Source organism: Pogonomyrmex barbatus, unplaced genomic scaffold (genome assembly GCF_055798465.1).
Source record: "Pogonomyrmex barbatus isolate J1 unplaced genomic scaffold, ASM5579846v1 scaffold19, whole genome shotgun sequence".
Taxonomy (NCBI): domain Eukaryota; kingdom Metazoa; phylum Arthropoda; class Insecta; order Hymenoptera; family Formicidae; genus Pogonomyrmex; species Pogonomyrmex barbatus.
In genome coordinates, this window is record NW_028297115.1 from 801,547 (window position 1) to 824,666 (window position 23,120).

The 23,120-nt window shown below is 47.3% G+C and overlaps 1 protein-coding gene across 1 annotated transcript; it reads right to left on the reverse strand.

The window, feature by feature from the left end:
- Window positions 1-1,957: 1,957 nt before the first annotated feature.
- On the reverse strand, window positions 1,958-21,942 carry Toll-7 (Toll-like receptor 7). Its single transcript, XM_089075387.1, has one exon. It carries the CDS (start codon window positions 21,039-21,041, stop codon window positions 16,653-16,655), a length of 4,389 nt encoding a protein of 1,462 aa, XP_088931513.1. The 5' UTR covers window positions 21,042-21,942; the 3' UTR covers window positions 1,958-16,652.
- Window positions 21,943-23,120: the final 1,178 nt, after the last annotated feature.

Below are 23,120 nucleotides of genomic sequence, written 5' to 3' on the forward strand. Positions count from 1 at the left end.
TATTATACGGAAAAAGGGACAAAATAGAAGAGGGAGATATCAGAAGAAAGGAATATAGAAAAAGGATGTTTCAATTACAACAGTTATCGCAATCCATGCCGCGCTGAAACGGAAAAAAATGATAAAATTCTTTTCTTGCCGCGACCAGTAGGACTCTATTGTATTGTTTGTCGGGCCCGAGCTATTACGATTATCATCTATACCTGTGTACGAAGAAATACGGCTTATCTTCGATAAACCATTCCGACAATGGAAAGAGCCCCGCACGCAAGAGATCGCTCGCGCCCTCGACCGAGTCGAGAGTAGCGTGGTACACGTCGCCCGGCACAATCATCGACGTCTGCATTCTTCTTAGCTTCGTTTCGGGGACGTGTACTTATCGATTAGTCCTGCCGCGTCTCTCTTTCTCCACGATTGTACCGCTCTTGTAGCCCCGGTGTCGCATTGGTGGACGCGCGGCCCAGAAATGTGCCGCGCGCCGGTATGCGGCACGGTAATTACCGTGGAAGCTGGAAACGACTCCGTTTGTACAAACGGTCAAAAGGAACGGACGGACATTAAAGGGACTCGAAGGGACCGGACACCCTGAGAGTGTCCTTCCACCTCCCTCTCGTTGCGCGGGCGGCACGGATATGCCGCCCGCGCGACGTGCCGATTTTCCGGCAAAAGCCGGGGCGAACCTAAAAATATTTTATGACCCGCCGAGTCGTATTTCTTTACGCCAATAACTTCCGCCCTATCGGAGTTCGAAGCACCCCCGTTCTATTCTAGGAATGATTGAAAATAAATCGCTTTAATAAGACGAGCGTTTTCGTGATAGGTCGCGACGAGTGTATCGTTTTTTCCCCTCGGCCGCGTTATATTCGGATCGTTATATGCGAACACCCACTTGTAAAAGGAGAATAATAAGTGAGCAGTTTTGCTTAACATGACACGTCGTTCTCTTTCCGAATATGTTTCAATTTATCGCTCGAGGTGCTCAAGAGTGCTTAATGCGATGATGTGAGAAAACACTGCAATATCGTTGCTCGAAACTTTTTATTTACAATAAAGAATCGTTATATATATTTTTTTGCGAAATAAAGAAACGATTTTAAGATTTAAACGGAAAACGGAAAAATCTTGTTAATAACTTATAGCACGCGCGGAATTTTTCTCACGATTTCGAAGAACTCTCTCTCTCTCTCTCGTAGAAATCTCGCGAAAAATGAAATGGAAAAATTGTACCGAAGCTTGTACGGTACACCTTTTATTTATTGACATATTTATGATGAGGCTTAGCCTCTTCCCAAGCACCACCATCGCCGCACCACCCACCCCCTGCCCTGAATCCGTCTATGATTTATACCATTTTACAGTTCTATACAGTTGGGGGCATATCGGTTGCTCCGGTTTACACGCTTCGTTTACCGACGCGCGGCAATGTAAAACCGCGGAAAACGGCTCGTCGCTGATTAAAGTTTACGCGCCGGTTTATACGTGTATTTATTTATGTCACGCAGCTGAACGTCGCACGTTGAATGAATTATTAGCGACAAGTTGGCCGCGCCGCGAACGGTTGGCGGTCGCGGCGTCGGCGGTTCATAGCATAGGGGTAAATGTGGGAAATGTTCACACCATTCAAACTTTCATATCTCGCCCCCTCTCCCTCCCTCCTTGTTCGTTGTAACACCGCTGTATCCACATATCCAAGGCGTAGCCATCATAAAATATGCCGTGGAAAATCAAGCGCTCTGTATACGGCGTGTATTCCTGTGCCCGACGAGCGAGTAACCAAGTGCGGAGAAACTGTTAACTCGTTACATACGTATTACCACACTCATTCTGAGCTTGGCTAACATTCGCTGCTGGCGATCGAAGGGTTTACATTAACAAGTCGAATATACGAGAGGCACGTGCGCGTCGAATTTGTCGACAATATCCAACTTTTAAATTGTATTTAATTTCTCAAATTCGATTGTATTTTTTTTTTTTTTTTTTAACAAATTTAATTCCAATGGAATTCAGCAGTTAAATATTAAGGTATCGAGATTCCGTCGTTTTTATATATATATATATTTCCCTTTTACATAGAACTTTGTCTATGTGTGTCAATTCCGGCAGCATTTCCAATGTCATTTATCTTTTAAGATTTTTCCTCGCTCAATAAAATGTTAAGCCAGGTATAAATAAATAAATATAGTGGTAAAAAGATTAAATATTATCGATAGGTTTTTATTATATAATATATGGTACGTATGGTGGTAATAGGTTCTAACAGTTTTAAATATTTATAGGAAACGTTAAAATCTAATGAAAATATGAAAGTAGTACCGCGGAAATGAAAAGATTGAAGAAAATATGTATTACAAACAAGATCGCACGGGGTTGCGGGGTTGCACAATATCGAGGCAACGATACACGCTAATGGCCGAAGAACTCATGGAAACGCAATAAGGCTCGGGTATCGTGCAAGATGCTGCGGACTAATGGAACAGTAACTTCGGGCCACCGCCGGGCCCGACTTCCCGTTCCCCTCGGGGGAACAATATACGTTTCCGTTGATCGATAATGTCCCAGGAAAGAGAAGACGGATCGCCTCATCCGCGAGGAGAGTAACATCACCGTTCGTACTCACAGTTCGTCTTCGATACGATAGCTTTTCGTCGCCGGGGCGAACACACGGTGCTTCTCTTCCTCCCTCCCCCCCCCCCCTCCCTTTGTGATATCAACAGTTCCATTACATCCTCATTCTCGAAATCAAATCTGGAATTCCCGATACTGTTACACTCGATGCGCCCCTATGTATCTCAGCCGCGCGGAAAGCTCGAATAAAACAGAGAGCCTACTCGAGATCCAAGGGTTCCCCGACGCCGCGTTATCGTTAGCCTGAATTCATCGAGAGGGGAAAGCAAGGAAAAACGTATTCTAAAATTCCCATGGAATTATGAAATCGAGTGGACCGCCTGTGGCAAATGTGAAAGTCCGCGCGTTTTTATTTCGATATGTGCAATTCCTGCCACATAAGAATAAGAAAAGCGGCGAAAGCGAATCGTTGGCAATCTGGCTAATCCGAAATAAGCGGAGCATCCTCTAGTGCGATGGGAATTTTCACTTTATCTATTTTTTAGCCGATCTAATCGGCCACGGCAATAACGGTAACGAGGTGTCTCTGAGGTACTATACATATTAATGTTTGATGGACTCGAGAGGACTCGGCGGAGGTCGGTGCACGCGCGGCATATGAATTATTCCCAAGTGCATTACTGCGCAACCAATTACCCTCTCGCTTGAGAAAGATCCCAGCTCCCCGTGCTCCGTCCTGCGCGACAATACAACAGCCCTCCTCCGGTTTCACTTTCTCGTCTTCCGCGGCGACAATGACAATGGCAATGGAAAAGTTACGCGTTACGCGCCTTCCTGCGATTGTCCGCCGCTGTAATCGCGGTGGCACGTTTTTTTTTCTATCTCGATGGTTCTATTCAAAGGAGTCTTTCGCGCGAGACGGATGCACCTTTCCGCGATCCTCGTTTGCAATCGCGTGAATTCGCGAGTCGCGGCGCGGCGCGGCGCGTCTTTTTATTCGACCGGCCGTCTGCCGAGGAAGACTCGCAAGGGACGACGCGAGACGGCGGCCAACAACCGGCAGTGACTCACTTCTTTAAACTCGTTAAACTCATTACGGAGCAAACGAGCGCCTCGAGTTCTCCCCTTTTCATGCGTCTTGTCGCCGGTCGGCTGTGACCGGACGGTTGGTTGATTGGTCGGTCGGTCGGTCGGTCGGTCGGTCGGTCGATCATAACGCGCGTGTTGGACGTACGCGCGCGGTAAGGTGCAAATAATAATAATAATAATAATGCCAATAACCAAGGGTCCGAGAGCGTGCCGTGCGACCGAGAAGTCAAGAGACGGTGGTGCGGCGCGGTACGCCGGCGGCCGGGATTGGGTCGAAGAGTTCGAGCCACGACGCTCGGGGACTCATAATCGGTTCGACTCGCTCCTGCGCGACGAGGACGGCAGGCGAAATAGCCGCGAGCGAATTAACAAGGGGAAGAGAGGAAGAAAGCAAGAGAGAGAGAGAGAGAGAGAGAGAGAGAGAGAGAGAGAGAGAGAGAGAGAGAGAGAGAGAGAGATAGGAAGGAAGGAAAAGGGAGTAGGGCGCGTGCGATCGCGTTCGCCGAGGCTGATTGCGAGAACGAGATAGAGATACAAAAAGAGAGACAGAGAAAGGAACGAAGGGAGTGAGCGAGAGAAGCCGCGTGAAGGGGGTCAGCAGAAGGGACAGAGAAAGAGAGAGAAAGATAGAATCGACGAGAAAGGCAGAAGGTCCGACCGCGTGCGCACGCGAGAGAGAAGGAAAGAGAAAGAGGGGGAGAGAGAGAGAGAGAGAGAGAGAGAGAAAGAGAGAGAACGAGAGCAAGAGAGCGCGCGCAAGAGACACGCCCTGCTGCAGGTCGATAACGGAACCGACGCATCCTCTCGCGGCTCTCCGGTAGCCCTCTTCTTGCTCTACACCACCCTTTCCCGCTCACCCCTCCCCGCGTTTCCCTACCCGTTTGCCCGCTCCCCTCATGCGGTCCCATCTTTTCGACCTTCTCCTTCTATCGCGCGCACCATAGTCACGTACCACACCCGCCATTCTAGTCGTAGCCGAGCGAGAGCGGACTCTTGCATACCTACTCCATCGTAGGGTGTATACCCACGAACTACCTCCTCCCCCCCCCCTTCCCCTCGCCGATACGTTGCCTACGTCGCACGACCTCATCCTCCTCCTTCTCCCGGCCACTCTCTTGCTTTTCCTTCTGTCACGTCTCGCTCTCCACCCTGCTACGTCTCACTCTCCTTCTCTCTTCCTCTCGCGCATCCAGGCTCCTTTTCGCACCGCTCCATTTCGCCGCGCGCGCGCGCGCGCGAGCCTTCCGCGAGGATCCTACCGATGTGCCGTGGATCGCATTATCACGCGCATCTAACCTCCGAGAAAAGCCTACGCCTGTCGGCGTGGCGCGCCAACCGTCCAAACGCGCGAAGCGGAGCGGAGCGTAGCACGGCGTTCCCGAGCGAGGTGAACTCGGAACGTACGTGCCTATGAACGTACGTACGGCCGTACGCAGTGGCGTAACTAGGCGGGTGCACGTCTGCCTAGCGTTCGGTCGTGCATTAGGCACGCGTCCCTTCATCCGAGCATCCCTCCCCCTCCCCCCCTCGGGACGGGACGCCGCGTCCCGCAACTGTTGCACTGTTGACGCAAATTAATATTAAACTGATGTATTAATTTTCCACGGCGTTAACGATAGACTAAACCGTACTGGGCGACCACGGCGTTTTTTACCGTCACGAAATCATTTCCGCGTTGTTCACAATACCGAAAGCTCCGAGCTCGCCGTAATTACAAGCAAGGTAACGAAAATTGACGTTATTAATAAACAGCGAGGATGTGATAAATTAGCGAATATGCGCGTTTCTTTCCTGTCGCGAGTATGAAGGAAATAAATATCTCGTCGAGGAAAAATTCAACCCGCTAGATTATACAAATGTCGTATAAATTCAACAAACTTGATAAATCTTTCTTCTAGTTACGTCGTTGTCTATAGAGTATACATTTCCGTATGTGTGACTGTGTATAAATGTGTGTGTGTATGTGTATTATACGTGTGTCCGGATGATGTTCCATGCGCGCGCATGTGTGTGTGTGTGTGTGTGTGTGTGTGTGTGTGTGTGTGTGTGTGTGTGTGTGTGTGTGTGTGTGTGTGTGTGTGTGTGTGGATCGCGCACACATACATACATCCCGCGAGAAGATACATATCGTCGGATCGAACGATGACGACGACGACGACGACGATGACAACGAGGAAGACGAGAATGGTAGCCGAGACTCGGAGGACTCGGAGAGTCTATCTCTTCTCCTTCTTCTTCTCGTTCTTTTTTTCCTTTTTTTTTTTGTCACGACATCAACCCGACCGAGAAGCAAAAGTATCCCCTCCGAAGGGTATTCCCCGTCGATGCCCGAATCGCCTTGTTTCGTCCCTTCGGGCGCCCCTTCGCTTGTCCCTTGTCCCTCATGTCGTAAGCCCCTTTCTCCCTTTCTCCGCCATCCCCTGTCCCCTGAGTCTGTCCGACTCAGAAGTGACTCAGAAAATTTTCATCGATAGCGAAGTGACGCTTAGGTCACTTCCACGACGAGCGGTTTTTATTGTAATTCGTGATATCGATCAGCGAAGCCGTCAGCTGAAATAGCGCGGTGTCGTTTCGTAGATTTGCAAATATCATTGCGAAAGCACGACTGTATCCGGCATGTTTCTCGTCGAGCAAACAGCTCTAGCCGCGAGCGGTGAAACACACACATTTTTTTTTTATATTATTTAACGAGATATCCGTAAATTTAAAATATCACTTCTGTATAACGTTGCGATTTATCGATAGAAGGGGGCGAGGGGGTGGTAATTAAAAAATTAAAACTGAAAATCGAAACATTATAGCCGGAGACAAAAAAATTATCTGCGCTGGACGTTAACAAAGCCCGCTCGCGATTAAACGTAACAACCTGAATATTATTTTCCTCTGTGACTACTTTCTGACACTCATTTCGTGTCATCGGCAGCACGATCTACGTACGTTTTCAGCTTCGCGCCGAAAGAGTTTTAATAAATAAAATTGTCGCGTGTTCAATTCGAATTCGCGTTTCCAATTTCTCCGGTTTCATATCTGAATCGGCGCGGAAATGGTCTCGGAAGACGAGAAATTCCAATGCGTTTGCATACGACAGCAGAAGAAGCGAACCATCGCGCATTTCGCGTGATAAAAAGGAAGAAAGTGCGCACGTAAGCGATCTTATTTGAACGCAGGAACATAGAAGAATGATGAGACACACGAGTGTCACGTTACGTTTCACCGTCGTATATTATCCGCGTTGAAGTGCCCCGGAGAAACGATAAGGCGGCATTTTTATGAGCGGCCTTCCGAAAAAGCGTGCAAGTTCCGAAAGTTTTCAGATTTGTCCCTTTTGATTGTCGCGCGTGTGGCACGAGGGCGGCGGACAGTTTTTAAAATAGACGACAATGAAAAATTGACGGTGTTATGAAAAATCGCCCGAGTGAAAATAAGATGTCGCACGCGCAGAGGCGGACACGGCGACAAATCCCTGTTCCGCGCTCGCGAGAGGGAAAACGGGAAAATTCCATGTCGCGGAACAAACACTTCGTGGAATTATAATTTCGCGGATTCCACGCGAAAACTAAAGTTCGGATGAAAGTCGATGCGTCTCGGACGAATCCGCCGCTCGACTTCCGCGAGCTTCCGCGACATTAACGCCGGAACTTTATCCACCGGAAGGACGGGGGATGGAAAGAGGGTGGGAGGAAGGGGGGAGGGATAGCCCCGGAGTGAGCGAGAAACCCGTGGAGAGTTTGGTTTTACAAGATTCCATTTACATAATTCCCCGAGATGTGTTAGGTCTCCCGTTTCCCCGCCTATTTTCAAATACGGCCCTCTAACAAGTAACAATATCTCGTTATCTGACACGATGTCTTTCCCCCATTTCCCCCTTGCCCGATCGATGGGGATATTTATTGTCCCGAGTCGGACAGACCCTACCGCTACAAAGGGACGATAGATTTGCCGTTTGATCTCTTCGTCGAACGGCTCCTGGAGCTTGTAGAACGTACTGGGTATTTCGTGAGATTCATATCTCGAGTCATCGAAACGCGTTCTTGAATATACTCACGATGCAGGAGAGTCAAATTCTACTTAAACTTTTTTTTCTAAATTCCTTATTTTGGAAATATGATAATACAGTAATTAAATGATAATTAAAATCCGTTTTTGTTCAGTCCATTATTTAACAACGTTATTAAAGATATTCCCATGCAAGAAAATATTTTTATGAGCTTTACTCCTCGTTATAGAATTGAAGTGGATTTAAACGCTAATAAGCTTTACTACACACGTCTTTAAAAAATGCATTTTTTAAAAATAAAATTGCAATTGTCACATCCGCACATAAGAAATCTATCGAAAGGATATAACAAATATTTTTATAGAATAGAAAAATCCGAAAGAGAAAAAGTTTTGTACGTTGTATTCTAGCGCGTTTTAAGAAAAAGGAAGACGATATATAAATCGTTTATAGATCGTTTCTCATCGTTTGTATTTCCGTAGGGGATGACTTTGCGGATGACAAGGTGTGCCCACAGAGTTTCCGACGGTGAAAATCTTACGGGACACCCTGTACGGGTGGTCGATGCTGGGTCGGCTTACCTGACCGTGTTACAAGCGTGCGCCTACTCCGGCAGCGCAGTTGAGCGCGAAAGAAACCGGCTGGCAAAAGAAAAAAAAAAAAGTCATCGTCGGCATGTGACAGTCGGTATCTGAATCCGGCGGTGGTCCGTCTGTCCCCGCATTGTGTCGGCCTTGTGTCCACCGGAGGGGCGATAGAGCTACACAGTGGGACAGCTCGGCCGGCCAAAGGGATGAAAATAACAAAAAAGAGAGAGAACTCGTTAGTCTCTTTCCCGTGCGGCTAAGCTAAAGGAAGAAAAGAAGCAGCGAACAATAGAAACGATCTGTTGGATCCGTGTTCTTCCTGATTGCTCGTGAACATCCGTTTAACTTCATTCATTTCGAGATCGTCGCATGGTTACTTTATGGTTCCAAGCTTCTTTCTGATGAAAAGGAGACCGCAAACGTTTAAATGCGGGTTTGGAGCATATTTGTATGATACATATATCCGAGTAAATAGAGTACTTGTTTCCTCCTTGTATATTAGGCAAATTTCGCACTGAGAACGAGGTGAAAGAGAGGCGAGGCGCTCGTAGGACTCGGAGGGGTCTCGGATAGACAGGCTCGTGAGGCAGGCTGGCAGGGTTGTGACGGAAGGGGCGCGGGGCAACAACTCGATGAGGGGGTAAATATGCGACAAGTTAGCGTCCGCGTATAAATCTAGCAACGCTCACGGTGACAGGTCACGCAGCGCGGAACCTTCCAGTTTAGATCGCCGCCTCGTTCGCCCAACTATATACGGAACATGGGCGCCGCGACGAGGAGTTTCTATGACGGTGGTCGGTAGGTAGGGAGGAGGGAAGAGGAAAGGGTGCATTGCGGAAATTCTTTTAAGGGCATTTAAGGGAATTCCCTTACTTCGAATTCAGTGCATATCTGATATCCAGTCAGTAGAGATAAATAAAATATATATATATATATGTATATATGTGCATATATGTTTTACATAAATAAATTATATTTTATATATATATATATATATATATATATATATGAGATGTATACAATATTGATAGGTAGGTACCCGCGAAAAGCGCGTAATTGTTCTACTGGAATTTAAGTAAATTCCTCATTTTTTAGCTCATTGTAAATTCGATATCGATATGATCATTGGCGAAACGCAAATGGAAGATATATACGTTCCCAAAAAAATTGCATAATACATATGATATATAAATGCTCAAGAAATGCGAAAGTTGGAGGTGCGAAATCGTTTTATTTATATTAATTTACTCTTAATTTTCAAGTGCGAAGGCCGCGACTCAAAGCTGCGATAATCGAAATGGGGAAGAAAGTTTCCGCTCTGGCGCGTCGAACTCCAGCTGGGGAGATGAAAGTTTGACTAGAATAAATTAAAAACGCGTGATGCCGAGATGCAAAATTCGCTTTGCAAAATTCGTCGCATCGATTTGACAACAAATTATTACGTTAAAAATCAGCATACATTTTTTTCGTCCAATTTCTCTTTCCTCTCCTGAAGAAAAACGCTCGCCATTGGCTTGCAACGATCCCTTACGTCTGTGTACGTCTGTATACGTTGCGTTCGTGGTTCTTATCCGGACGTGGTTCGCACGACTGATTAATTGTAAAGGGCCATCGACGATGGCCACGTACGAGCGAGCAAGCGAACGAAGACATACGAGAAGCACGCCTTCCGTGCAATCGAGTGTTTACCGGGGGAGGACTTGAGAGAGTACGTTCTCGCGATAAGATATTCGCGCGCAACCAAGGCGTTATCGGGAATAAAGGTGGACGATAATCCTTTAACAGAACTGGAGAAGCGAAAGGACGAACGTCGCGTCGAGGTCACGCTCTTCGTGGTTTTTAGCAAAGACGGACACCCTTAAAAATCTCTTGCCGAAGTCGCCACCGATGCCGACACCGACGCCGAGGGAAGCGTGCAAGATAGGAATCGCGTGCAGACACGTGGTGTGCGCGTTCTGTCCGCCTCGGGGTAGCCCCGTAACGGTGTGTCGTAGCAGTTCGTGGTATCGTTAAAAGGGCGAACGGGAGAAAGGGCGAGGGAAAGATCGACGGTCAGATCGACAAAGAGAGGCAAATTTATTATGGGAAAACGAGAGAGATGGAAGAGGAAAAGGGCGGAGGGAGAGGGAGAGAGAGAGAGAGAGAGAAACAAGGCCGCGACAGTGACGACGATGGTGGCAGTTTTCGCAAAATTACTGGGTTTACCGGTGGTACACATTTAAGCGGACGCGAGTGCGGGTGCGCGAAGCGGGGGAGGGAAGGTAAAAGGGGGATGCAACTTGACGTGTGCACGGCGTGCAAGGGCGGAAAAAGCGGTTGGGGGAGGGAGGGTACGGGAGGGCGACTACGTTGCATGCGTGCGGGGCGAGCCAACGCGATGGCGCAGGTGGGAGAAACACGGGAGGGGGTTGGGGAGGGGGGGGGGCAGGAAAGAGGAGAGGGGAAGGTATCACGAGAACGGGGGGCACGCGGGGCAACGAGTCGCGCGCTAAAGTTCTCTCTCTGCAAACATGGCAGTCGTCACGCAAGTCACAAAACCCGCCAACGATATCTCGCTCGACTTCGCTTCGCCACGGGAAAACGACGTACATGTGTGTAGACGTATATAAATGTATATACATATGTATATCAGTTTGCCGAGTCGCCGCGGCGCGTTACACGCGAGCGAGCGAGCGAGCGAACGAACGAACGAGCGGAGGCCCTCGTCGTTTATTCGAGCGTGTTAAGAACAGACGAGGATTTTAACACGCGCGCTCGCGCTCGCGCGCGTGCGTCCTCATCAGGTAGGTAGGTAGGTAGGTAGGTAGATAGATAGGTAGGTAAAGTTTTTTTTTAAAACCTGCCCCCTTTCCTTGCCTTTTCCTTTTTCGCCCTTTTGCTTCAGCCGGCTTTAGTGAGAGCGGGGCGCGCTCGTAAAAACGACTTAGTCGGCGCAGCGCAGCAGCGCGGCGCACCTTGAGAAAATCGGGACCAGATCTCTTGCCGATCGGTGGCCTGGTGCGAGGTGTAGCGGCAGAGGTATAGCCGGCGAGGGAATCGAAAATGAATTCGGCTATCTCGAACCGTTATCGTCGAGCACGGTTCTGGAACGCTCGGTTTACATGGCCGAGACGCGTCGAGACACTTGCTTAGTCGCCGTTTCGATTAACCGTTCGAAAAAGGTAGAACCGGGCGGTTCTCGGTTTGCCTCCTTCAACGGGACGGGACTGATAGGAGAGGAGTGAGCCGAGGTTGTTGCACGACGACTCACGCTTTGCCTGCCACTACGTTCGTGTACTCGCGGCGTTAACTGTCTTCCCACCCACGACATCCTGTATAATACTGTATAACTGTCGCGAACGTAAACCACTGTTAACTATTAAGCTTGTTTAAACGGGAAACATTATCGCGTGATATTTCGTTACGTTAAGAGGTATCCTCCTTGGTATTCGCATTAAGCGACAGCTTAAGCATAACCATAAATAAAAGTACAATTATGATTTCTTTTTTTCCATTATCCCCGTATAACTTATATATAAGTATAAGTAATAAAACTCAAAGCCCGATGTGCGGAGCATGAGATGCGATTATAAATTTCAAATGGGCGAAATGAAGAAGTTTAAGAGAGGAATCAAGTTTGATTCAAGTTCAATAATCTCTTCGTCAAAGGACAGGTGGCATCTTCTTGAGCCGAGACGAGGCCGATATTGGCGATTACGCCACCTGAAATCGGCCGTTCGTCAAGGCCGGCGAGCACTTTACGGAGCTCTAAATAGTGTTTCGCAAGAAACACAGACTCAAATAACGAACTTGACGCCGACGCGTGGCACCCACCCTTTCTCGAATGCCCGGTGAAAGGTGCTCTCGCGAATCTCGAGGACGCTCGAGTGTATTATCGCGAGTTCTCCTTCTCCCGCTTTAAGTCAAATCCACACTACGATATTTGCACAATTATCGTTTCGCAAAACGAACGCTAGATATCGAGAAAATATGCAAAAAATCTTTTTAAATTTTTCAAAAACCGATTTTTCGATTCTTTGCGAAAAAAAGGGAATGCTGATCACAATTTTAACGTGATTTAGGAAATTCGTTTGGAAATAATATTCTTTTAATAATATTCTTATCTTCTCTCTGATGATTGAACAATTGTTTCTAAAGACATCTTATTACGCAACGTAGTAAGATTTTATTGCCATGGTAATGAATACGATGAATATTGTATCCATATTTTTAACTCGGCATAGAAACGAATGTATCACGTGAACGTATAGAGAAATGGAAAACATCATCGGCACAATAACTTGACGAATATCGCGTATGCGCGCTTTTTCATTTTTGACGCACCGGATATACTGACGCACGAGTAATTGAAGGACAGCAAGCATCCCCGGAAGCGGCTCTCCGAGAGACAAATTCCGGGCTGGAAAATAATTTTAACTTAGTCGTGAAGCGTTGGGGCGCGAGGCGCTTGCGAACTATGCGCGAATTATGTGGATTTCTGTTCCACGACGCGGATCTGATAATAACGGGGAAAAGGGGGCGAGCGGGCGTTGGTCGGGATACAATGGGGGGCCTATCGCGGGAGATGACGGCGCGGCCGTCGGATAGAAATCGAGATATATACCGCAAGGAGATCGCGGGATCATAGCGGCGATTCTACAGAGCCTAGATCCGATCGCGGCGGCCAGCGGCTCTACGCGCTGCAAATAATTACAGCCGTCCTTACATTCCATAGCAAGGCGGGCAAACTGGTTTCCGAGTGCGGCCACTTGCGCTAGAATACGGAGAGAGAGAGAGAGAGACAGACCCGCGGAGAGGAAAGACCATATTTCTTTAAAGTATCATATGCAAGCCCCGTTTTTCAGCCCCTTGCGTGACATAACTCCATAACAACAATTATAATGATATTTGCATCAACACAAAAGTCTTAAATGATAATTATGCGCGTGGATAAAGAAATTTTGCTATTCAATGTTATATGTTAAATATATCACTCAACGTTGATATATTTTTTTTTTTTTCAACAATCAATCCTTTCTCCGGCGCAGAAAGATTATCTTTCATTTGAAAAATTAACGATCGATATATGTGTGTGAAATAAATAAATTTGATATTTTTTGTTGGTCGACATAGCGGATCGTCGACCTAATATTAATTTGCCAGTTATAAACTTTGCCGTTATATATAGAATTACATACGCCGGTGACTAATTAATTAATTTTTTCATTTAATTTTTTCATTTCATAGGCCATAGATAAGAAACTTCGTTCAAAATTTTATACGTTTTTGTAATTATATATTAATTAAGAAATTCTGTTAACTCTGTATTTAATATTTATTTGTCATCGCCAAGATCCAAACTTTCCGAGCAAACGCAAAGTCAAAAGAAAAATTGAAGTAAACTCCATTTGAAGTCCGACCGAAGAACAAAATGCCTTTTGTTGTTTAGATCCTTCAAGTTTAAATCATTCGCTCAGCATTAATTATTCCGATTGAATTCTTATAACTTTAAGAACTCTGTGTCATGCCTGGAATCTCGTCTGGAGAACATTGAACATTCGCGAAAAAAATTCGTCTCGAAGATCCTCCGAAGGGAAATCCCGAATAGACCAAAAAGTATCCCGCTTCAAAATTCAGGGTTGATTTCGAGCTTGGAAACTGTAGAAAATCGCGAATCGTCGCGCAGCGCTCAAAGTCGCAGCGCTCGCGACTGATATTCTCAGTGTTTACACTCGATCAGATCGGAAAGATTTCGCAAAACAACAGAAACGTACGTCGTCTCCGCGCGGGCCGCGGTGCGGTGGCGGTCGTAGGCGCATTAATAATGTAAGTGTGCAGATGGTGTGCAGTGAGTGCGCGGCGCCGCTGACTAGGATCAATGTTCCGTTCGCGGTCTATATAGCTGCTGGCACACGGCCGTGCGCCGCGATATATAGGTAACAACTGAGGGAGAGAGAGAGAGAGAGAGAGAGAGAGAGAGAGAGAGAACTGGAGCTGTGTGGGAAACAACACGGTTGCACACATATTGCTCGCTCGCTCCACTGCTCCCTCTCCCGCTCCTCACGCTCGGATAATGCATTTGCGCGAATATTTTAACCAATCGTAGCGCGAAATTACCATATGGAAATAAGTTTTCTCTCTCTCTCTCTCTCTCTCACTCTCTCACTCTCTCTCCTCTCTTTTTCTCTCGATCGATCCGAATTTCGCCGCAACTCGGTTCGCGGGGAAAAACAACTCCTCCAACTTGCGCCTATAAAGGAAAGAAAGAGACCCCCCACCCCTCCTTTCCCATATTCGAGAAAAACACGTGCTTCCTCGTGTCCTCGTGCGTAAGCTCGCTGCGGAAACTGTACTTATAATTTTGCGGTATGCAACCCTCCAAGGAAAGCCCATTTCGGAAATCCTATAATTCGAAACGGAACAGTTTAATATCTGTCGTGTATCGAATAAGTACACTGTATGGGAGAAAAATATTATATTATTTCACGTTATGACTGTGTATGGGTACGCATGCGTAATTAAATTGTTTTTTACCACTTTCTTTTCTATTCTATGTATATTAATTTAATATTGGCGCGTGTCACAAATAAGAAATTGCTGTGGACAATTTTGTGGCAAACAACATTACTGTTTCAATGGTGAATTAAAAATGTATCAATCCCCCACACATCATGTGCGTTCTCTTTGTCCGTAGAAATGGAACGCTTATAAAATATATAAATATTATAACATCGCGTATAATATATACGTTAGAACGTATTGAATAACATTTGCAGAATATGGACTTGTGAATTAATTCCGTGATGAATTGTATTTTTTCCGAAATAGGCATCTCGAATACGCATCGCCATCGGAATTAAGATATCAAGGCGTGATTATATTGCGAAGATGAGTAATAACGTATTTTATAAATTTATTCACATGATTTAAATAAATCAAAGGTATTACAGTTAAGTCTCACGACACATGCGCAGACGCTCGCAGAGCGGCTTGCTTCTCGCCGGATCGCGCGGTTGCATGCCTTACGCTTTTGTTTCTCTCACTCTTCAATGCTTGCCCTCTCTTCCACACGGTGAACTGTATCTTACACGAGGCGCGGCGATAAAGAGTGTATACTCAATATACATATTTACATATCGTACAATCATCTCTTCTCCATACATACACGCGCGCGCGCGCGCGCGCGCGCGCGCGCACACACGCACACGCACACACACACACACACACACACACACACACACTCTCTCTCTCTCGCTCTCTTTCTCTGTTCACGTTTTCTCACTCTTGTTCTTTCTCTCTTGCGGACATATAAAATTACAAAAAATCATCTACCTAGTCGAGAATTTCAGAATCGAAGCTAGCATCATAATCCTAAGACGCGGCGAGGACGTGTCGAAATGCGACGCGTGTCGATTACATATATGTTTATGTACAATGTACATACGTACACGTGATAAAGAGCGTTATTTACAGATTCGTCGTAAGTAGTAAATATTTACAGCGTAAAATTGCCGCCGCGAAAGGGACGGCCCGATTTGCGCACGATTGCGCGAACTTTGAGATCTTTGGGCGCGTTCGCTAAAAAGTTACCTAATAAAATGGGGTTTACAGAGGTTCACAGAGAATCTCGGAATCTTTGATTTAATAATAATAATAATAATTGATTCTTGTATCTATCTCAAGTCGAGTATATAAGCAAGTAAGTAGTAAATTTTTTAATATTTGATTTTAAATGCAGCTTGCCTTAAAGAATTTCCATAATATAGTTAATGAATTATTGTGTAAAAGTATTATTGAAAAAGTTTTGTTAATACATTTTTTGTTAACGAGAAATGAATTTAATATATAAACGAGTCTTGGGACACTTTGTACCCGAAGTGTATATTCATGAGATATTCAGAAATTTATAATTACACAGAGTCGCGTACACGACTCTCAAGATAGGCCGAAAGTTTTATTACGTCGAGCAAAGCGAGGGAAGACGGGCAGAGAAATAATTAAAGAAAAAAGGGACAAAAAGCAGAAATAAGAAGGGAAAGAAGGAACGTCAATCACATTCTGGCAATAGAAAAAAAAAATCGCAATTCTCATTGAGCAAAAAAAAAAAAATCAGCGACTCATTATTGCAACAGACATCCCCAAAGTCTCCAGAAACAATTATGATATGCGAACGTTCCGTCTCTCGTCCTTCGCCACGACGTCTCTAAACTATGTACACGTGTTTCGCGGAGGTTCGTGGCTCGGCACGTGCGCAACGTCGTCGAGAAATCGCAGTCTATCGAAGTCGTCGAGCGTACGTCACGTGGACGAGCACGAGATCTAGCACAACCTTTCGAAAATGAGCTACCAACGCTCATCGCTATCGCAGTTGAGTCGCGATCCCGCCTTCCTCGATCCCGTGAGTACGCGGCAACAGCAGGGTCGGCAGCAGGGAGCTAAACTAGATAGGCCTGTCCAGAGGTAGGCGGGGGAGGCGGTGGCGGTGGTTGCTGTTGCCTCCAGGCGGTTCTCTCGAGAGTCGAGTAGTCCGAGTCAATGGACGAGTAGATGTGTTCGGACAGTGGTCTCCTGTGGTCCTCGCAGTTGGCGGTGTTGGCGGCGGCGGTGGTCATGACGAGATTACCGACCGGCATTGCGTCCCGGTAGGCATGATTGACGGTTAACCTGGGCTGCGCCGGCGACGACGATGGCGGCGGCGGTTGCGGCGGCTGCTGCTGCTGCTGCTGCTGATGTTGCTGCGGCAGCATGGGGGAAAGCGGGGCACCGCCGCCGCACGAGTAGGCAGGCGGTGCGTGTTGCAACATTAGCGCCGATGAAGCGTCCTTGAAGAGCGCGGCGCGTTGGCCGCCACGCAGCGTTGATACCCCGGTTTTCTCAAGACTGCCAACACCGCCGTCCAACGTATAGGTGTTGATGTTGCGCTTATAGACCAGCGGCGAGGATTTACTCTCGACAGACACGTCACCAACGGCAGTGGTGGTAGTCGTAGTATTGGTAGCGATAATCGCGGTAGTTGTGGACGACGGTATGGCGTATCTCAATCGTTCCCAAAACCTCTTCTCACCCCACGTGAGTATAAGCGCCGCCGTTCTCAAATAGGGCCGCAGCTCGGGATCCCGTTCGACTTCGATGCCAACGTGGCCGGCTTGGATGACGATCAGCTGAGAGGCACGGCCGCGTAATGCCTCGTGCAATGCCGCGCGAAACTCAAAGCGCGACCACTCGGTTTGAAGGAAATCACGAGTAAGTACGATTAGCACGCGTCGAGACGCGTCCACCGCTTCGAGGACAGCCGGCGCGGGTGCGGAGGCGCGCAATATGCAAGGCAAATCCCGATGATGGAGGCAGAGTCTCAGACCGGTCGCGCCGTGCTCCAGCTCGACCGCCAATGAGTGCAAAACAAAGTCCTCGTCGTTCGGACTATAGCACACGTAACAATCATAGAGACGATCACGATCGGCGTCGCAGCAGCCTGCGGTCATCGCGGCCGTGGGGCCCATGCTTGCTGATGTCGCGGCCTTACCAGATTTTGTACGCAAGAATCGCAATCCATACTTGGAATAGGCCCAGGCACCGACCGGTTCGCGGAACACGAACGCGAGCACTATGATCACCAGGAGAACGATAATAGCCGAGAGAGTAGCAGCCACCAACGGCAGATAGTCTGATACCATAATACTTTCGATGACGCCGCCTTGAGCGAAATAGTCCGAGCAGGCGGTCTCGTTGACGTTCAAACGACGCCGGTAGGAAGGCCTGGCATCGCCACCGTAATAACACCATACATCACCGGCGTCAATGACCTTGTGCGCGTTATCCGACACCCAGGAGGATAGCTCCTGTAGAAATTTGCAACGACAGGACCATGGGTTGCCACCGAGCGATAGTTCAACTAATCGGGCATTTAAAGTGACTTGCCACACTGGGAAAGTCACTAACCGGTTGCCGTGCAACCTAAGGATTTCAAGCGATCGTAGCGGCAGAAACGTCAAATTGCCGATGAAACCAATCATGTTGTTCTGTAAGTAGAGTTCACGCAGATGCGACAATCGCTCGAACTCGAACCCTTTGAGCTCACGTATCCGATTGTCTTCGAGATGCAAAATTTGCAAGTTGTTGAGGCCGTTAAAGGTGCGATTTTGGATAGATTCAATACCACTGGCGTTCACGTATAATACACGCATGTTTTTACGACCAATAAACACGTGATTTTGTAGCTCCCGCAGCACGTTGCCGTCCAAGTAGACCTCGGTGGCGTCCATCGGTATTCTACGTGGAATCTCTTCGACTCCGAGACCCGAACAATCGACTGCGTTTGTGTTCCATGTACGATCGTTGTAGCACTTACAGCCAGCCGGACAGGTCATCTCGCAATCGCAAGCATCAAAATCGCAACAGTGGCAGAGAGCAAAACAATGCGCCTCGTAGCGACAGAGAAACTGTTCCGAACGTGCAGTCGAGGCTGGGACGATGGCAACTCCCCGCGGTCCGGAAGTACGGCACATGGCATTATCGAGGTCCATGACGCGTGGATACTCCCTTGTCGAAGTCTGATTATTGATGGCCGGTAGCCAATCCATCGAGCAATTGCAATTGAAGGGGTTCCCACCGATGTAGAATTCCGGTAGGGGTTTGTTTTCTGGCACCTTGGTCAATAGCAACGACGTCAACTCCATCATCTCAATCATGTTCGCGTACATGTCGACGCGAGTGAGATTCACTTTGTCGGCGAACGTGTTCGGTCGTACGGTACTGATATAGTTGTTATTGATGAATAATAGTTCCACACTGTCCGGCACGGACAACGGAGAGAGCTCGGTGATGCGATTATGACTAGCGTCCAGAGTCTTCACTTTAGAGTCACGAATTTTGTAATAATTTCCGAGGCTTTCGATGAAGTTGCCGTGGATGTCGAGCCACTTGAGATTAATAGGTATGAAGGCGTAATCGAACCATTCTATGTGGTTTTCCGATAAGTTTAGCAGCAAGAGGCTGGTGATACTGGTGAATACACCGTTGATGTCCGATAGAAAATTGCCATCAAGACGAATAGCCTCTAACTTGATATTACGCTCAAACGCTTGCCTTTCCACATGTTGCACTTTATTCCGGGCCAAATTAAGAATCTGTAGATTTGGTAAATCCCAGAGCATACCTTGTGTTAGATTGCCAATGTCGTTGCCAATTAGACGTAAACCGGTGAGCTGATGGAGATTGCGGAAGGAGCCATTGTGAAACTCGCTGATCCGGTTCTCGCCTAGATCGAGAGTCTTGAGGAAGGCGAGGTCGCGCAACGCGTCCGGTACGGCGGTGAGTTCGTTGCCACTAAGATCCAATTCTTTGAGATCGGAACAGTTGCGAAACGCCATGGTGTCGATGCTTGAAATCGAGTTCCCAGACATAGTCAGACGATTTAAGACAAACAGGCCGTTAAAGAGCTGCACACCTATGGTATGAAGCTTGTTGTCGGATAACTCGAGCGTATGGAGATTGTACAACGGCAGGAAGGCATTACTCTCGATACGATCGATCGAGTTATTGCGTAGGTCGAGGATCTGCAGGAAGAACAAGTCCTTGAACATGCGGGCATCGATATATGTCAGCTGATTGTATGAGAGATCGAGCACGATCAGACGAATGAGACCAAGGAAGGTGGTCTCGTTGACGCGATCGCTGCCAAGGCGATTGTTGGCGAGATTCAGCACCAGCAGCTGTTCTAAGTGGGTGAACACGCCCTCCGGGAGATCACGTAGGCCATTGTGCGCCAGGTGTATTTCTCGCAGGTCGCGCGTGGTTTTGAACAAGTCCTCGGGCAACGAATCCAGAGCATTGTGACTGGCATTAAATATGCGCAGGACGGTGAGTCCGTGTAGAGCGTTCTTGCCAATCTCGGTGATCACATTGCGTTGCAGGTGTAACTCCTGCAGCTGTCGCAGACTCACTAACGGTCCGTCATCAAGCAATTGTCTTAATTGGTTGCGCGATAGGTCTAAGATTCGGATGTCGGCGCGACAAGATTCTCCGTTGACGTCAGCACGCACCGTCAAACCGATATCATCAACGTCGTGGATACGGTTCCCGGTAAGGTTAAGAGTCTGCAGGTTGTCGAGTTCGCAGAGCAGTTTGGGGGGTAATGCCAAAACGTTGCTCTCAACGATTTCCAGGGTATGAAGTTCGCGAAGACCCCGAAGGGAGCTTGGCGCAAATTCCAGATATCTGGCGGCACCCCAGGCAGCGTTGAACGTCTGCACGACAAGCCGCTTGAGATCCGGCAGCGGCAGAAACGCATCCTCCGGAATACGCAATACTTTGCAGCCGTGCACGTGGAGTTCGTGCAGGCCGGCCAGGCGTTGCCAACTCTGCGCGTTCAAACTGCTCTCGAAGTGGTGTACGTCACTACAGCGGATTCGTAATTTGAGCGCGCCGTCAAGGGACGGCGCCAGGGTGACGATCGCCGTAGGGTCCAATACGCGAAGAGCGCAGTCCGCTGAACGGGTGTCATTGCCAGCCTCGTTGGTCCACCGGCAGGCGGCTGCGGCCGGGTCAGGATGCGTTGATATCAGCAACAATAGCAATATTGTTGCCGCGAGCAGGCGACGGAACGGGGTAGTTGTGTTCATCGTCAACGTTATCATTCTCGATGTCGATGTTGACGATGACGATGACGATGTGGCTGGCGATACTGTCGACGATATTATCGACGATGTTGTCCACAATAACGTCGTCAACGACATCGTCGTCGCTGCCGTTGTCGTCGTCGTCGTCGTCGTCGTCGTCGTCGTCGTCGTCGCGACGACACCACCCTTCGTCATGTTGCGTCGCATTTTTACGCAGAACAGAACTACCTTTTTGCTTTCGATATCAACGTCGAGTCGCGCGTTTGGGCAACGACGGCGGCGGCGGCGGCGACGACGACGACGACGACAACGACGACGACCACCACAACGACATTCGCTTCAGCAATTTTGGAGTAACGAGCGGCCGTCCCCGTTCTTCCTTTTTCATTTACGCAACGCACACGCGTATTCGGATGGCACACAAACTCGCGACTCGGCACGACGGCGACAACAACGGGGAGGACGAGGAGGCCGACGACGACACACGCACGCACGCCACATACATACGCGCGGGGCTGCTCCACAGAAGGGAGAGAGAGAGAGAGAGAGAGAGAGCGCGCGCGCGCGCGCGCTCACGCACCTCGTATCACGTATCAAACGCGGAGCGGCCCATTTCCCTCGCCCTTTATCCGCGGGTTGGCCACCACCGCGAGCCACCCCGCTGCTGCCACCCCGGAACGCCGCACCGTTTCTCCGTTTTTTCACCCGCGCTTCCGCGAGCCCTCGTCACCACCCCCGTGTAGATCCAGCCAGCGTCGTCTCCCACAGTCTCTCCGCAGGTCACAACTAAAATATATTTTCTTCCCTCTCGCAATATCCCTCGTATCGGATATTCGATTCTGCGGGGTGTCAAAGCGCGTGTATTTTATCCGTTCTCTCACCGCGCGCGATCAACCCCCGAATCGTGTCACGAGTAATCGCGAGAATCGCTTATCCACGACGATCAACGAAAACAAGCCAACGTACCAGCGCGAGCACTCGGAGCACTCGTGCCGTATCGTCGCGCGCACTCGCCTCGCATCGAGCACTAGCACTGAACCCGTGAGCGCCTGAGCGCGCATCATCGGCATTCCCGACCGTTGCAGTCCCCCAGTTTCCCCCGCTTCCGACGGTTCTAGATGGCACCACCTTCCTGTAACTGTCGTCAAAAGCGGCGGAAGGGGCGAGGGGGAGAGTCGAGCAGATTGGTGATATAACTGATGATGTCGAGAGAAATTCGTTCTAGATTAATTTTATTAAAAATAAGACCAATAAGATAAATTTTATGTTGAATTTCGTATGTGAAGTAAAGAAAGTATGTTTTTTATGTTTTTATAAAATTTAAAAGCTACTCTAATTTATCTTTCGAACAGTTGAAATTTCTATTTGTATTATATTAAAAATTTTAAAAATATCTTTCGAATAAATCGCGAAATGAAGATTAATGTTGATGTTATTTCGGTCAAATAAATTTTAAATGCTATAGGAAAAGAAAATTTTATCTTGAATTTATTGTAAAAATTATATATTTATGGGCTATTCACAAAGTTCCTATCGCATATTTTGAAAATGTACTAGTTTAATTGTTAGAGATAGAAGAAATTGTTAGAAATAAGAAGACAGAAGAAATTGAGATAAAAGAAATTGTTAGAAATAAGAAAATATCTGAAAGAAAGATCATTTTAAACAAAATAATGTCTTTCTGGAAATGGAAAAGAAGATTGGCTACGTCACGTTTATTATGTCGTGGTTATCCTATTGCATAAAAGCCTCTAACATGTTTTAAATACACGTAAAGTAGAAAATGAAATTTATTTTTATCAAATATTTACATACTTTGCGTTGCTTTTAATAAAAATTTTAATATAAAATCGATCGCACAAAAAATTTCATGATAGTTAATATGGCGTACTTTAATGATTCTCTTTTCATCCCTTAATTTGTCCAGAATATCGCATGTTCCATTTGCGCAACAGACTTGTTTTGTTTGCATTTTCAGCTTCTCGGTACTAGGAAGTACGAATAACAGAATTATTTGATATTTTGCATATTAATTTTTACATATTCCAATATTTTTTTATACATTCGCTGCTTTGTTTGCACTTTCTACACTCTTCTTCTTTCTTTTCTCGATATTCGCATACATCTATCTCGCTTTAAGTATAGAAAATATTAAGGTGCAAATAAATTGACACTAACTTCGTTTAAAATAAAATAAATGCGTATTCATATATCGGAGAAAAGAAGGAAAAACAAATTGGATTGTTAGAAGCCAAAGATAAAACGGGTAGATCTGAAGAATAGCTC